At 57.0% G+C, this 16,527-nt stretch overlaps 1 protein-coding gene across 2 annotated transcripts in view; it reads right to left on the bottom strand.

Moving 5' to 3' along the window:
* Positions 1-16,527, bottom strand: part of PXDN (peroxidasin) — a 67,548-nt gene that overhangs the window by 42,079 nt on the left and 8,942 nt on the right. For both annotated transcript variants that reach the window (XM_033437524.2, XM_033437525.2), the window contains exons 2-3: positions 1,357-1,428; positions 124-195 (exon numbers count right to left, since the gene is read on the bottom strand). In XM_033437524.2, the coding sequence (XP_033293415.1) occupies positions 124-195; positions 1,357-1,428 (144 nt within the window). The remainder of the gene's footprint in view (positions 1-123; positions 196-1,356; positions 1,429-16,527) is intronic.

The following is a 16,527-nucleotide window of genomic DNA, read 5'->3' as shown; positions in this document are numbered from 1 at the left end:
AAAACCTCTTTTTCACATGACTGTATTCACAATAATTCATGAACAGTACAATATTTAGCTCAGTGAGTAAACAGTCCGAATACAGGTAACAGACTCTGGTGTAAAGAACTGGTCATGACTTACAGGTATTTTAGATTCTCCAAGTCTTCAAATGACCCACCAGGTATACTCTTGATCTGATTATTGTTGAGAAGCCTGTGAAAGAAAGTCTCAGTAAGAATTTAAAAAACAACACGCTTCTGAATCGTGTTACGATTAAGCCACAGACCTAATACCGACATTCGCTAAACGCAAATTAACACAAGCAAGAGCACTGCTGGTGCTGGATGCTCCCGGCTGCAGGTTTCCTCAGGGCGCTGGTCCACATCAGCGCACACTGCTGCAGCTCTGCGTACAGTGGAGAAGCAGTCCCCTCTCTCCTGCACAGAGACGTCTCTTCCATTTCCCCGCCAGCCAGCTGGGAGGCCCTCGCGGAGGTGCAGGGTGTCCCGGAGGTGGGTGTCTCACCGTGGAGCTTTCCTTTTCACAGGGAGGGAGCTGGGCCCGAGCCACCCGTGTCCCCCCCACAAGGCTTACACAGCAGTGGTGAACGTTCCTGACCCCCAGGGCCTGCACAGAACAGTCACCTCCTGGGGCAGAAGGGCCAGAACCCGTCTCCGCCCACGGCATTCAGCACAGCCCATGGCAGCCTGGAGTTGGGGTCTAAACCCTGGGACACAGCTGGACAGCACCCCAACCCCACCAGGGCCCGTACTATCTCAGAGGAGGGCCATCCCCTCGACCCTGCAGTGGGAGACGTGACCAGCACAGGCCTGGATCACACCCAGAGGATGGACAGGTTCACAGAGGTCAGATGAGACACACGGGGACAAAGGCCATGACGGCTGCCAAGCCTGGGACCCAGTCCTGGCATCTTAACGAGCAAATCCCTCTGTCAGGCTCCACGGCAAAACTTCTCAGCCATGCCCACCCACAGCGGGCAATGGGGTTGACGTCCCTCAGCCTTCAGGATGTATCCCCAGGGGAAAGGTGTGATGATTTCTCAGAGCCCAGCCTCGGGATGTACCCACAGGGAAAGGTGTGATAATTTTTTTTTTTTTTTTTGCGGTACGCGGGTCTCTCACTGCTGTGGCCTCTCCCATTGCGGAGCACGGGCTCCGGACGCGCAGGCTCAGCGGCCATGGCTCACGGGCCCAGCCGCTCCGCGGCATGAGGGATCCTCCCGGACCGGGGCACGAACCCGTGTCCCCTGCATCGGCAGGCGGACTCTCAACCACTGCGCCACCAGGGAAGCCCCTGGTGTGATAATTTTGATATCTCTTTTCTACCGGCTCCCAGTACAATGTTTGGACTTACAATGTGTTCAAGTTTCTCAGCCCCCTGAAGGCCCCCGGCTGGATCTCTCTGATTCTGTTAAAGCGAAGATCCCTGTGAAGAGACAAGAAACGCATTTACGGAGAGAAATCCGCGATTGTCACTAGTTGTGTGTCATCTCTAAATATTGTTTCCAAGCAGCAACAAGGCATTTAATAAATTAAGCCTCCCTGTTCATTCCCTGGATGCGTCAACCCTGGGCCAAGGCTAACAAAGACATGAATATTTGTCTGAATGACAGGTGGACGCTCTCACCTCACAGAGTTTGTTTAAACAATAATTATGGGGAGATAACAGGTTCCTTGGTCACCCATCCATCCATCTCCGCCAGCCCACGGGAACGCTCAGGGCTCAGTGTTAAGACAACACACAGGACGGATTTGCAGGGCCTCACAAAGGGAGTCACCCCTGGAGCAGGCGTGGAAACACTGGGGTTCCCTCCAGTAACCTCTGAGCTGGAACTCACTCCCCCAGTAAGGACATTTAGCCCGGACGCTCAGAGCCACAAAGCTCATTCAGCGTGCGAGCTGGAAAAACAAGGCTCTTTCGTGTGTGCATCTTAACACGGTAGATAAAATTAAATGCACAAGTAGAAGAGTGGACGGAGGGAGGGCCTGAGCAGCCCAGGAGAGACCAGAGCCTGAGGCAGAAGCTGGCCCAGCAGCAGGAGACGCGCGGACACAGGGCAGGCTTGCGGGGCTCAGGCCGGGGCCAGGAGTGCCGGGACAGAAGGTCTGCTGAGATGCCCGCTCCCACCCTCCCCCAGCTTGACTTAAAATCTATCAGTTGACCAAGTATGAAAGTCACTGACAACTAAACACAAAGACCCCTTTCTTGACCAAAGAATCTTAGAAAAATTAAAATTCCCTCCTCACAGGCTGAACGCCTTCCATCACAGCCCAGCAGGGATCATGACGGGCTGAACTGTGTCCCCACCAATTCACACGTTGAAGCCGGACTCCCAGGACTTCAGAATGTGATCTTATTTGGGGACAGAGTCTTTCCCGAGGTGACCAAGTTCCAGTGAGGTCACAGGGGTGGCCCTGGTCCAAGACAGCCGGTGTCCTTGTAAAAAGGGGAGAATTGGAGACGGCACACGGGGGAAGGCCAAGGACCGCGGCAAACGTCCAGAGCCGGGCGGCGGGCGGCGTGGCGGCACGGCCTGGCTCAGAAGCCCCCTCGCGGCCACAGAAGGAGCCCGCCCTGCCAGCTGACCTTGGATGTCCAGCCTCTGGGACTCGGGGAGAACAGACTCCTGTCCTATCGGTGGTGCCTCGATAGGGCGGCCCCAGGAAACCCCCACGGGCATCCTGGTGCAGGTCATGCGTGGACAGCTCTCCTACGATACTTACTGAGCCCTTTCGGTGTTCATCACCTTTTCAGGAATCTGACTATGCTGACCTGATCCAACAGCTCTCACTGATGACAGAACTGGTCTGAGTTTGCGGTGGAGGCTTCCCGGAAAGCGCTTGTTTGAGTGGCTGAAACCACCCTTGTCTGCGTCGGGCAGCGCGTGCAAGGCACGGCCTCCGGGCATTTGCTGCCTCGCTCTGGGTCAAGTCCTCGGGACCCAGGCAAACGGTCAGCACCTGACCCTCACCCGGGTTCACTCTCTTTGCAGACCCTGTTGCCCACCAGCATGCTCCCCCAGGACCCCTCCTCCCCTGCACAGACAGGCTTGTTTTCTAATAAAGAGTAATTTACGTACACACTCAGAACAGAGCGCGCGGCCCCCCTTGGGGGGGAGCTGGGAAGGGGAGGGCAGATGGGGCCAGCGCCCCTGGGGACCCTAACACTCCCCGCACTTCCTGCTTTCTTCTCAGCTTCAGAGGGCTAAGGTGGCCCCGTCAGCGTCTGGTTCTGTCCCCCAAGAGCTTAACTCTGGTCCTTCAAGCCCCCCTCATGCCCCGATCCTAGCGCACCGCCAGGCCCGTCCACTTTCCCCAGACAAGGTGCAACATCAAGTCCACCTCCTCTCCTCTACCACCAATGCTTGGCCAGGCCCGGCCATGTCTGCAAACCCGACCTCACTCTTGGACTGGACGCCGTCCATGACTGCCCAGCCCACTGCTCCCATCACTGTAACAAAACTCCTGACCGGGACTGCGGCGGCCTTTCCGGTGGGCCCCGTCCACCCCTCCTAATGCTTCAGGCCCATGGGCAGCCTGCATGGAGGACCCAGGTCCCCCGACCAGGGATGCAGCCTGCAGACCTCTAAGTGGACCGTGTGCCCAACCCACTGCCAGCACTGGGTGAGGGGCCTTTCAGGGCAGCCACGTGCACCTCCACGTGGCCCACACGGTGCATCATAGCCAGATAGAACTTTCGTTTCCATTTCCTGCAACACATAAACGGTTCCAAAGCGTTATCACTAATAAGTAATTAACTGTTCATCGAGGCGCGTCTGGAGGCCACATCCCTGCCCCTCACAGCTTCCCCTCCTCCCTGGTCGCTCTTTGGGGTTACTCTACCTCACCCTTCCACTGTTTCCTTTGGAAAATCTAAGCAAATAGAAGGTGTGTCTATTTCCCTCCCTTGCACAAAAGGCAGCTCCCTGTGAACACGCTTCTCCTCCCGGGATAAACTGCGGAGCTTCCCGCAGCCGTGTGTGGACACGCCCGCGCCTCCTTCCGGGCAGCGACCGTGGCCCGTGCTCGGGCCACCTGGAGGGCCGCTCCGAGCCGTCACGGGCAGTACCCGGGACTGGCTCTCTGGACCCATCAATTCACACTGTCGCTGAGGTACTCACGGAATCGATTCCTAGAAAGGTGTGGCTGGGCCGAAGGATAAACAGGCGTCATGACAGCTGACATCTCTGGGCTTGCTAAGTGCCCATCACTTCCATAAACACACGTGGTCCACACACGCCACACGCTGTGGGAGCCTGGCGTCGCGCGGGAGCGCGTGACCTGCGGGAACCAGGCCCGGGCACTGCCTCTCATCCTCTGCTCCCAGCATGCGGCTGAGCGGTGAGGGCTCCAGGAGGCTGGCGACCGGGGACAAAGCAGCCCAAGGGCGACTGCACGTCCAGACCAGGCGGGCAGGCCCCCCAGAGCCCAGGGGCTGGTGCAGCCCGCGAGCAGGCGAAGGTTAAGGGCAGGCTGTGCACGACGGCAGGGAGGGACACAGTCGGCGGGGGCGGCCCCAGGCTGAGAGGCGTGGCCACCGCTGATGGGAGGGGCCTGGAGGAGTAAAGTGACGGTAGGCGGTCCGGGGACAGGCCGAGGGCCCAGCGGCAGGCACACGCACCACGCTTCCCGCGCTCACGTCCACCCGCCTAAGCACTCGGAGCCCTCGCCAACCACATAGCTAAGGGCTGACTCGGGTGCGTCCGTCAGAAACACGCGCCCAAGCACGGGGTCTCCCAGGCCAGGTCTGAGCGGCGCGGATGTCAGTGGGACCGGACCTCACCCCGCCTATGCCTGCCAGCTACGCTAGGAAGGCAAGGCCCGACGCCCCTCTTTCCGGGCAGACCCCAGAGCAGTGTCTGCAGGGAGCAGCCTTGAAGGATGGGTAATGCCACCTCCGGTCACCCTAATACTTGCCCACCGCTCCCCCTAAAAGGGTGGCCTCCCCAAGGTCAGTGCTTCTCTCCTCCGAGGGACGTGAGGGCTCAGGAACCAATGCCCTTGTCTTTGATCCCAGGCCCCAGGAAGGAGAGAGAGGCTGAACGTCACCCCCTCGACGGGAGCTGTGTCTCTAGGTGGTAAAGTGACGGGTCAGGCGTTTCTGGCATCACGCGCTTCACTGCAGAGTTGGGTTCACCTACGTTCATGACACTTAACCACAGGACCCACTTTTAGTCCCCCCCCAAAATCCAGTACTGATGCTGCTGATTTTTAAAATATAATTTAACTCAGGGCTTCCCTGGTGGCTCAGTGGTTAAGAATCCACCTGCCAATGCAGGAGACACGGGTTCGAGCCCTGGTCCGGGAAGATCCCACGTGCCACGGAGCAACTAAGTCCGTGCGCCACAGCTACTGAGCCTGCGTGCCGCAACTAGTGAAGCCCGTGCTCCGCCACAAGAGAAGCCACCGCAGTGAGAAGCCCGCGCACCACAACGAAGAGTAGCCCCCGCTCGCCTCAACTAGAGAAAGCCCGCGCGCAGCAACGAAGACCCAACGCAGCCAAAATAAATAAATAAATTAAATAAATTTAAATATATGTGTGTGTGTATATATATATAATTTAACTCAATTCAGTATTTACTGAGTAGCTTTGAAAAAACAGGGGTCATGGCTAGAAACCACAGAATGTTGAGACACTATGATACATGTATTTTTATTGGTTTTCATCTCTTCCTCCTTTCACATAAAACAATAGAAGAAATAGCTAAAGGAATGAGGGGGAAAGGAAACAGGACAGATGGAGAAGCAGACGCTGGCGGCGGCACGCAGGTCTGGCTCAGAGTATCCCAGCCGCCAGTGCAGAGACAGCCTGATCAAGTACAGGATCATGAGCTCCAAAGAGCCCTCGGCACGCTGCCCGGGAGAAGTGAAGCTTTACCGATGCTAAGACACGGGCAAAGCTTCTCACAAACACTGGGCACGCAGGTGTACCTCCCAAGCACAAGCCTCGTGACTGGCTCTGCGTGTGCTGCCCCCTCCCTGTACGCACTGGCAGGACTTCAGCGTGTGATGCGGGCAAGCAGTTACAGAACTTCATCCTGTCCATCCAAGGGCATCCTTCCGGCCTCCGAGGCCTCCCTGGACCCTGATTTGTATCAAGGACTCACTAATCCTCCCAGGAGTGTGTCACCTACAGGTGTCATAGGCACACACTCTCCTTCTTCACTCAAATTACTGAAATTAAAAAACAAAACAAAACAGGGGCTTCCCTGTTGGTCCAGCCGTTAAGAATTCGCCTTCCAACGCAGGGGACGCGGGTTCGATCCATGATCGGGGAACTAAGATCCCACGTGCCGCGGGGCAACTAAGCCCGTGCGCCACAACTACTGAGCCCGCGTGCCACAGCTAGAGAGAAGCCCGCACGCTGCAACTAAGACTCGATGCAGCCAAATAAATATAAAAAATTAATTAAAAAACAAAACAAAAAGCCAAAACCAGAAATGTAGGTCAGCAAAGAAAAAGCAGCGTCCGATGGTGAAGAGCACGTGGGTCCTGGTCAGAGGCTGGGGAGAGGCCACACGGGGCCAGGTATCCTGGACGAGGGACAGTGACAGAACCTACACTTGCACCCATCACAGGGGGACAGCCCTGCTCCAGCGGGACCCAGGGCCTGGACACGCCATCTCTGCATGTGCAGGGTGCTCCCGGACACCGGACGGTCCAGCGTCCACTTCAACAACATGACAGCCCATCCCCCCCGAGGGCCCAGGGTGACCACGCGTCCTGGCTGCCCCTCAGCCCCACACCTGTTAAAAAGCGCTTTGCTTTCAGGAGTGGAACCGTCAGGGGCCAGGAAGCCCTAGCTGCCCAGGTTCCGCCCCTCGTCCTTCTTGCCGTGGCATGAGGTGACCCACAGGCGGCCTGAAGGGACGAGCTCAGAAGAGTCACAGAGGCCAGCGGTTGACCCGCCACCGTGGCAAAAGGCCAGGTTGCTGGGTCTGCTTTTCCCTCCCCCTGTGCTGTGGACTTCTGTCAAACACAGAAAACGTTATGTCGTCCGACGTGGCAGCAGAGCCCAGTTGCCAGGAAAACGCCTGTACTTATCAGTGGCAGAGCGGCCCTTGTGCGATCAGTTGTGCAGACGGCACTCCGGGCCTGGCTTCTTCGGATGACGTCCAGGGCACCAGAGAACAGGCGGGCCCTCTCCACACAGGAGCCTCAGGGTGCAGGGAGAGGGATCCCGGCGGAATCGTGCCCCCCCCCCCCCGAGGGCTGGCGCTCCCGTCGAGGGGAGCTGGCGTTAGGGTCTCTAGAGAACTTCCCTCTGGAGCCCTCCCAGGAGGTGGGTAATGTGCAGGCCCCTGGGTGCCAGGGGTGCCGCGGATGCCCGAGGGGCGAGTTCTTTATTCTCAGAAACAGCTCTGAATTTCCTGCTGCGTCTGCTCTTCATCCAGAACCTCAGGTCCCAGAAAAAGGCCACACGGACAGAGGAGGGACGTGGGTGCTTGCAACACAATTCGCTAAGTGTTTCATCTTTTTGTCGTCTCCCTTTCCAGGATGTAAGCACGTGGAACCAGGGGCCCACCTCTTGGCTCGAGAGAACGGAACCTGCTTGGAGGGGCTCCCTCAGTGCTGCTGACGGACGGACCCGGGACGGGCCCTGAGCTGCTGCCGTCTCCGGGCCAACGGGTCCTCCTGCGCGGCCGCCTCCCGCTCCTGGGGAGGGGGACTAAAACACGGCTCGGGGGTCGGCAGCCCTTCCCATGGGGCGGGGGACGCACTCCGAGGGGCAGCAGCCTCCAAACTCTGCTGGGCCCTCAACCCGCCGCCCCAGCTCAGCGTCCTGAAGGTGGGGCCTGAATTAGGTCAACTCTTCCACAACCTTCTGATCAACTCAGTAAAGTCTGGTTCACTGAGTCATGTGTATGAATAAAGAGAAAACGGGAAGGCAAAAAAAAAAAAGCCATTGTTTTCTCCTGATAGAGAATTTTTAAAACACTGAATGGTTCAAAGCCCAGGACAGAAAACTATTTCAAAAGAAAACGGACTTTAGGAAATAAACCAAGGTATTGACTCATCCAAAGGAAGCTCACATGGAAGAGCGTTTACTCCGGTTTTGGTTTTAGGTTTCGTACAGCTAAAAAGAGAGGCGAGGAAGAGCTTAGAGTGTTTTGCCAACTGGGAGTGAGAAGTGAGCTCCCACCTCGGAGAGGACCCTGGTTTCCACCTGATGGCCCGCACAGACCACGCAACAGCCAACATGTCCGTCACCCTGAAAGCATCACTGCGTCACTGCTGCTGACAACCGAGGGCAGTTCAGTGCTGGAGGGGGGGCTCTGTGGACAGCCCTCAGCAAACAGCGTTCAAGAGATGCACTGCCCCTGCAACCTCTCCAGCCCGCCAGGAGTCAGCAGGGACGCTGCTCATTTGAGGACGATTCGGTTCATAGCCTCGCCACTGCACTTGGACCGTTGGGTCATTTGTTAAGAACCTCCTTGGTGTCACCATCGCTGGGCCCCCAGGGAGCACTCGAGGGGCCCAACTCCAGCCCAGATCCCATCCCTCCCCTCCCAGAACCGGGGAAGGTGCCAGAGGAAGGCGCAGCTGGCTGTGCTCCAAGACTGGCCACGTGGGCCCAGGCAGTGACCCTGTCCCCTAAAAGGCCGGGCAGAAAGATGGTGGGATTCGGTCCCACGCGGTCTCCATGGCAACCTCTCCACTCCGTTGTCACGGCTACGTAGCCGAAGGCAGTGCCACAGCAAGGGACCTGCTCTGATCATGCGCAGCTGTGATCACACCTGAGGTTTGAAACGCAAAAACCTACGACATCAGGAAGCACTACCTTCTGTTTTCAACTATTTAAAAACGTAAAATGCAGAGTTCACAGGACAGCAAAAGCAGGCGCTGGCTGCTCCGGGTCTGGACGAGGGTGCGGTGAGGCAGGTGTCTGCCCACCGTCCCAGGAGATTGACTGTTCCTGGGCCTCCGTGTCAGGGGCATCGTTCTGGGCCACGTGCAATGTAAAGCCTGCCCCCCACCGCCCCGCACCGCCTCACGAATGAACAAAATGTATCTACTGGTTCACGCACTGCAGGCTGCGTCCTCTGGGAAAAATGCCCAAACTTCTCCCATGGCTGTTTAAAAACCGAAATCAGTGTTTTTCTTGCTTTCCAGACCAAAAAATGGCCATAGCTGTGTACCAAAGACTCCTCTCTCCCAAGGCCCCTTCACGGCATCCCAGGACGCCCCCACGCAGGGGGCGAAGCCGAAGACAGCAGTGCAATTAGGGCAAAAGGCCCCCCTCTGTCTCTCAAGCAAACGCGGAGCCGAAACAGCAGCCTGGACGAGCGTGAAATCCGTTCTGCCCAGCGCGGCGCGTCAGTGAAAACACGGTGGCCTGACGCCCTTCTAGAGAGCAACAGCCCAGGAAGCAGTGCGCACACACGCCAGCAGAACCCGGCCCAGGCGTGGGAAACGGAGCTCCGCTTCTGCCGGGGGTCAGGAGCAGGTGCGGGTGAGCGCATCTCCGCGTGCGCGGGGTCTCTGCAACACTGCAGCTCCCCTGTCCCCCGCAAGGGGTCTCGGGGTCTCTGCCGGGCCCAGCTTCGCGCTCCAGCCCGTGGAAGCCCGAGGGGCTGCAGGGGTGAAGACACGGGCCTGGGCCCTGGTCTCGCCCTGAGCGGCCACCGCGAGCCTTGCGCCCATCCAAGGGGCCCCGAAAGCCTTCCGTCCAGGTCCCACGTGGGACATGGGAGGAATCTGTGCATGTGTGCCCACGTGTGTCCACAGACACACCTCCTCCAGGACAGGGCGCCCCGAGAGCTGCTCTGCGTAGGTGGATCAGTTTCCGAGTCAGGCACCAGGCAGGTCCAGATTCAAATCCCTGCTCTGCTCTTCCCTGGCTGTGCAATCCTGGACAAATGCCTTGACTTCTCTGATCCTTCCTCGGTTTGGTCATCTGCAGGATAAGGGGATGATGTCCCTGCCTCTCCTGTGAGGACCACATGAACCGAGACCAGCGAAGCAGGAAACGGGCCGGGAACAGGACCAGAGAGGCGGCAGCGGGCGGGGGTGGTGGGCACAGGTCACAGGTGCACCGAGTGCGCGGCAGCCTGGAAAGGGATGGGCCACCTCCCGCTGGCGTGCGCGGTGAGCCTTCATCTCACACTCAGAGGAGAGGTTCAGAGAAGGCAGTTAACTGGCCTGAAACCACACAGCCCACCTGGGCAGCCTACAGGGGGGCCTGGGGCCTCATCCTCCACGCCAAAAGCATGTCCCCGAGACCCCCCTTCCCCAGGCACAGTCCCACCAGCCCCCATCAGTGTGACCTGAAGGCATCAGAGCGGCACCCAGCAAGCCCCAGTTTCCACCTGGTGAAGATGCAGGTGCAGCTGGAAAGACTGGTGTAATTTCAGCACAGCATTTCTCTGGGGCGCCGAAGCCATCCCAAGTCCGTGTCCAGAAACCCGGCCGTGTGAGACTCCCCTCCCGCTGCCCATCCCCCAGCAGGTCTCTACCCAGCGAGGAGTCCACAGCGCGTTCCCAGGTCCGACGCCCCCGGATCAGCACAAACGCTTTCAGCCGCGGCAGGTGGATCCAACCAGTCTCAGCGGCTTTCCTGACTGGTAACCACACCAGCAAGAACAAGGGATGCTGGACACCACGGGGAAGACTCCACGGGCCAGCTCCGGAGACTCGCCTCATTTACCTGATGGTGAAACTGCTGACATGGGCAAGTCCTATTAACGGCGGAGTCTCATGCAGAAGGAATCACAGAATTAGAACAGCAGCCCGGCTGGACAGGCAGGTCAGGAACCACCAGAAGAGACGCCAAAGCACCTGCTGACGGGCCCGGCCTCCCCCTGGCTCCGCACACGCTCAAGGCACCATCCACGCGCGTGGACCCCGACCCCGCGCCCTGCAGGGCTGGCCAGACTAAATGGACGGACACCGGCAGCCCAGCATGTCCACGGCTGCCACCTGCCGCCCGGTCCTGGCTCCGCCCCTGACCTGCCACCTGCCGGGCACAGACATCAGCCCACAGCCGTGCTGTGGCCTCACCTGGAAACCAGACGCTCAGTGAGTCAGGACGGAGACCACGTGCCTGGAAGACGGCCACCTCGGGGTGAGCGGGGAGAGGCACACAGGGACCCACTGACACCACCCCTGGGTCACCAAGGTGATCCGGGCACAGAGGAAAGCTCACAGACGGAGAAGCAGATGGGACAGGTGGAGGGAGGGGCAGGGTGCACACAGGCACACAGGTGTTCTCCTCGTGGAGGGTCAGGAGATCAGTAATACAGAAGTAAGTCCATGGACGCCCCGGGAAGAGACAAAGTTTCTACGCCCCAAGGGTTACGGGATGCAGGATAGAAAGTATTTTTCTTTTCCTTACCGTGTTAAAAAATCTTAAATGAACGATCACGCTTATATAATAGCACATAACTAAAAGATGTTTTTTTTCCTTTCCTTGCTAAATATAATTTTAAACAAACTAATCAAGTTTTGGGCTCAAGCAATAAAAACTCATTCAACAACTTGCAGCCTCAACCAGGAACAGGGGCGCCACACCCCCTGGCTCTTCTCTGAGAGTCTCTCTCCCGGGCCAGAGGTGCCTTCACAGGCGTCCAGGTGTCCGCGCTCCAGCCACCCCCCTGCCCCACCTCTGCCCTCTCTGCTTCACTGGAGCTCTGAGCCTCTAATGGGCTTTCATGGCTGCCCTGGACCCTCACAGCACAGCCTGCCAGCCTCAGCTCCACCGCTGACTGTTTATTCCCTTAGTATTTTCTAGTTCCTGTTCCCCAGAGAGACATGTGTCTGAGCTAAGCCTGATCACAAGTAACCGGCCAGCACGTGGACTGACTGTCTTGGATCTGGTATCCACCTGGATCCAACCAGCTATGGCTGAGAGAACCAGGGTCACGCGACACTCGACACGGACCGGCATCAGTCAGGGTTCCCTGGAGAAACAGAACCAACAGGACGTGTGTGTGCGTGTGTGTGGGGGTGGGGGGGTGCGCATGTACAGAGAGAGACTGAGATTGGTTTCTGTTAAGGAAAGACTTATTGTGGAGGCCGGCAGGTCCACAGTTTGCAGGTGAGCCTGCAGGATGGATCCCCAGGGAAGGGCCGCCGTCTGCTCCCAGGGCCGTGTCCTGCTTTTCTTCTCTTAAGTCTTTCCACTGATGGGGTGAGGCCCACCTGTGCTGTGGAGGGCCATCTGCTTACTTACTGACTTAAGTGTTCATCTCCTCTAAAAACACCTCCGCAGAAACCTCTAGAATAACGTTTGACCAAATATCTGGGCACTGTGTCCCAGCCAAGTTGACACATAAAGCTGACCACCACAGACACCCAGGCGTGCTGAGATGTACCCTACTTGTTACAACAAATATTATAATTTACACAAGTGAATGGGCTGAGTTTGTTCTTACAGAGACAGACAGAGCTTACTCTTTGAGTTCAGCAAAATAAACGGATAAATCATGTTATCCCACTGGGCGTTCGTCCAAGACTTAGCCAACTGGCAAGCGGACAGTCACAGAACCCAGCAGACACCAAGCCCAGGAAGCAGATTTCAGGCTCTACCAACAGACTGATTTTTGCCTGTTGCTTTTCTAACAGCCTCGAATCAGACTGCGCTGTAGTTACCACCACGGAGGAAATGGATCAAAAACAGAATCAACAGATACTGATACCAAATAGTTACCCTCCACCAAGACGCTCCGGGAGCATCTAACCGAGGAGGCTTCCTACACACACAGATCTTGAGTTTTTAGGAAGACGGGACGTGCAAGCCAAGTTCATTACTGAATGAGAACACATTTCTAGGGTGTAAGTGATGGGGTTTCATCAACCAGGACGAAAGAAGTGTGGGGGCAATAATAAACCCCAAGGACCTTAAAGCGGATGGTCAGAGGTGAGCCCTCAGGAAAGGTTCCGAGGGGAGGGGACACGAAACGGAGCCTTGTGACGGGAGGAAAGGTGGTCGAGGTGGTCCTTAGCCGACCACCGTAGCCGAGGTGGTCCCTCCTGAAATTTCCCCTCCGCTTTCATTAAGGGGATCCCACGCTGCCAGCCTGACCCGCCTCGCCGGCCTCTCCTTGGCAGGGATGCCGGCACAGTCCTCTCCCTGTGCCCTGATGTCCAGACTTCTTATGGTCTCACAGTCCTTCTCCAGTGAGAAATCGAGAAGCCCTAATGCAGCGCCCACCGCATGTAATGCACTGGGTTATCTCCAGCACCCAGGTACTAGTCCAGCAGGATCCTTGAAAGAACTGAGAAAGTAATCACTCTAATCATTTTCTGTTGGGCTTCCTTCTCTCACAACCCAGCTGAGAAAGGCTGCTAGACACGCAACTCTGAGAAACCACAGAAAAATGGGAAGAAGGCTTCTCTAAGACTAGGGAAAATAACGAGGAAGTTGGATTTTAAGCCAGTGCATTCTGAGTTTAGGAGGAAAGAGGCTTGGGTCTAAGAAAGTTCTTCCCAGGCGACCTCCTTTCTATAACCACCCCCTCCCCTTGCTGGGCTTCCAACCCCACCCCTGAACCACGGGGGTGGGACGGATTGGGGACAGGTCTGCATCAGGATAGAGGCGCACAGCCTACACCACAGACTCTGCCTCATGGCAGTGGGGTCTACACATCTCAGCACCAGTGCCTGACACTTACCAAGGACACCAGAATGAGGGGGGGAGGGACAAACAGACGGGCAGATGGATGGATGGATGAATGGATGAAGCCGTAGGTGGTTATGGAAGGATAGATGCATGAATGGATGAATGGGTGGACAGATGGAAAGGCAGATGGATGGATGGATGGATAGATGGATGGACGGACAGATGGACGGGCAGATGGAAGGGCAGGTGGAAGGGCAGATGGATGGATAGATGGATGGACGGACAGATGGACGGACAGATGGAAGGGCAGATGGATGGATGGACGGACAGATGGACGGACAGATGGAAGGACAGATGGAAGGGCAGATGGATGGATGGATGGATGGATGGATGGATAGATAGATGGACGGACAGATGGACGGACAGATGGAAGGGCAGATGGATGGATGGATGGGCGGAGAGATGCGTGGGTGAGTGGATGGAAGGGGTGACACAGGCATTGACCTAAGAAAATTGCACATCAAAATAACACGCACAAGGAAACAAATGCTCAGGATTAATATTTGGCCACCCGCTGCCATGCCAATACCAACATCCCGCGTGTCTGAATAAGTAACAACGATGACTAACTGCACCCGCTTTAATTGCTATTTTTAAAAGTTGAAGTGCTGCTTAGCTGGTTATGGACTTTTAGAAATATTGTTTCACTCCAGGAAGTGACAAGCCTAATCTAGGCTCTTCCCCTAAAGGAAGCCGTGACGAGGAAAAGATGCATAAATGTAACCAGCGCTGCAGATGGGTGCAGCCCGCATTCCTGGGCGAACGGCTCCGCACTTGTCTGCAATCTCATTTCTTTCTGAGTAAAGAAATCTCCCGCCTGAGGGCTGTGTTGGCCTCACTTTTCCCCACAGACGGGAACATATCAATCCAAACGTTGCAGGGGCAAAATCTTCCCATCTTTACCAATCCCAGCCTTTCATTTATTTAGAGTAACTCTGAATTTCCATTCACATCCTTAATTCTTAGCAAATAATTAACGTTAGATCTGGCAGGAACGGCATTTTAGAAAAGTTGGGAAAGGCAGGAGCTCGATTACGGAGCGTTTCCTGGGTCCCACGAAAGGCACCTTCCGGGTGCAGCATCACAAGGGGAGTTTAGACGCTTCTTGAACACTTGGGTTTGGCCTGGGAGAGAGAACGCCTATCTAAGAAGCACTGAAAACGAGCCTGGTGGTATTTCCTGTTTGCATAGCAAGTATCTGCTTCAATTAAAGGAGCCCCGGCGTCCTAGCTCTCTCCCGCTGCCTGTCTTCCCTCCTCTGGACTCCTCTGGTTCACATCCGGGTCAATAAACCCAGATGTGATGATAACAATAGCTTCCCCAGCAGAGCATCGACCAGGCAGGCTGTGTCAGGAGTTACACACGCAACCCCTTCCTCATGCCCAGGACGCCCCTGCAGGTGGGAAACCGAGGCTTCAAGGGGTGAGAACCCTGCCCAGGGGTGCACATCGGGAAAGCTGGGAACCAGCGCCCCGGCCGGGGCCGACCACACCCTGAGCTGCAGCCTGGCTGGACGAGCTCTCCTTCCCCCTCAGTGGGACGGGCATCTCCCACAAGGTCAGCCTCCGTCATTAACACCGTGGCTCCGTCTCCCTGCCCAGGAGACCACAGCTTGGCCAAACCGAAGGCAGCCTTGTCCATTTCCACGCCCGGCACCTTGCCTGCAATATCTCCACGCAGGTTCCTCCTGGCATGTCGCATATAATAATTAACAACTTTGAACTTGACAGAACCTCAAAGGCAAGAAACTTTCTCCCCAGAGAAGATTAGGCGGAGACTGCTGAAGGTTAGAAGTGTCCTGCTGCTCTGGGGGGAACTGCCCGGCTCCTAACCAGCCACGTAAACCCTGAGACCCCACTCCGAGGAAGGCCTGGGGTGAGCGAGGGGAGACCTAGCGGGGCAGGCAGCGCGACGAGGCCCCTCCCCAGTCCCCGCGCCCTGAGGTCACAGCGTCTCCACCTGGAAAACGGGAGGGCGCCGTCCCGCCCCATTGCTCACGGATTCCGGATTTGAGAATTTTCCCCAAGTCGATCCTCGTGGTGTCTCTGTCACCACCGAGGACGGGCACAGAGATGACGATGATGTATCCAGTGTCCTTTTCAGGGTCTATTTGGTGCCATGTTGCTCGCATTTTTGTGCCTTTTGTTGGTGACTCTGCTGTTTAAAATCGCCCCCGAGTGCGGTGCCAACGGGCGTCCGGTCACGGGGAAAACACGTGTGTGTGGGGTCGGCTTCCTCCGGGCACGAGTCTGTGCTGCCCTGAGCTCCACGTTGACAAACCAACAACAGACGTCAAGTAAGGTGTCTAAACAGAAGCTCACAAAGCCGGGCTATGCCTCAATCGATGGATGACAACAGTGCCGTGACCTGCGCCGGGCTGGACGCTGACCCTGCGTCTCTTGGAAGCAAGGGTCCTGGGTCACTAACTCAGAATTCGCAGAGACTACGTAGAACACAGCCCTGCGAATAACGAGAATCAACCTTAAACTTCGCCTCCGCTGACAGAGATGGTGCTGAGCTGGGGCTCTCCCAGCCCCTCCCACCTCAGATCTCGGGGCCCGGCGGAGACATCCAACCACAGGGCAGAGACCACACAGGAAACTGGCCACAGACGGGGTGGCCGGGACCCAACATAAGCCAGGCTGCGCTGCAGCCTGGGGAGGGCCCACACAGGAGCTGGCACAGTCCTCAGGACGTGCTGGCATCAAAGCCTCCAGAGAGAAAACCCGGGACCACCATCGAAGTGCGGCTACCGAGGGAGGGCGCACAGGTGCGCGTGCCACGTCTCCACGGTCAGGTGTGAGGGGCGCCCTCGGGGCCGTGCGCCCGCATCCTGCAGACGATCCACAGAACGCAGCAGACGTAGACGGCTGACAGACAGATGGAGCGGCAGACACGGACAGA

The sequence above is a fragment of the Orcinus orca genome, chromosome 13 (assembly GCF_937001465.1).
Source record: "Orcinus orca chromosome 13, mOrcOrc1.1, whole genome shotgun sequence".
Lineage (NCBI taxonomy): Eukaryota > Metazoa > Chordata > Mammalia > Artiodactyla > Delphinidae > Orcinus > Orcinus orca.
This window is presented reverse-complemented; position numbering and strand designations above follow the sequence as displayed.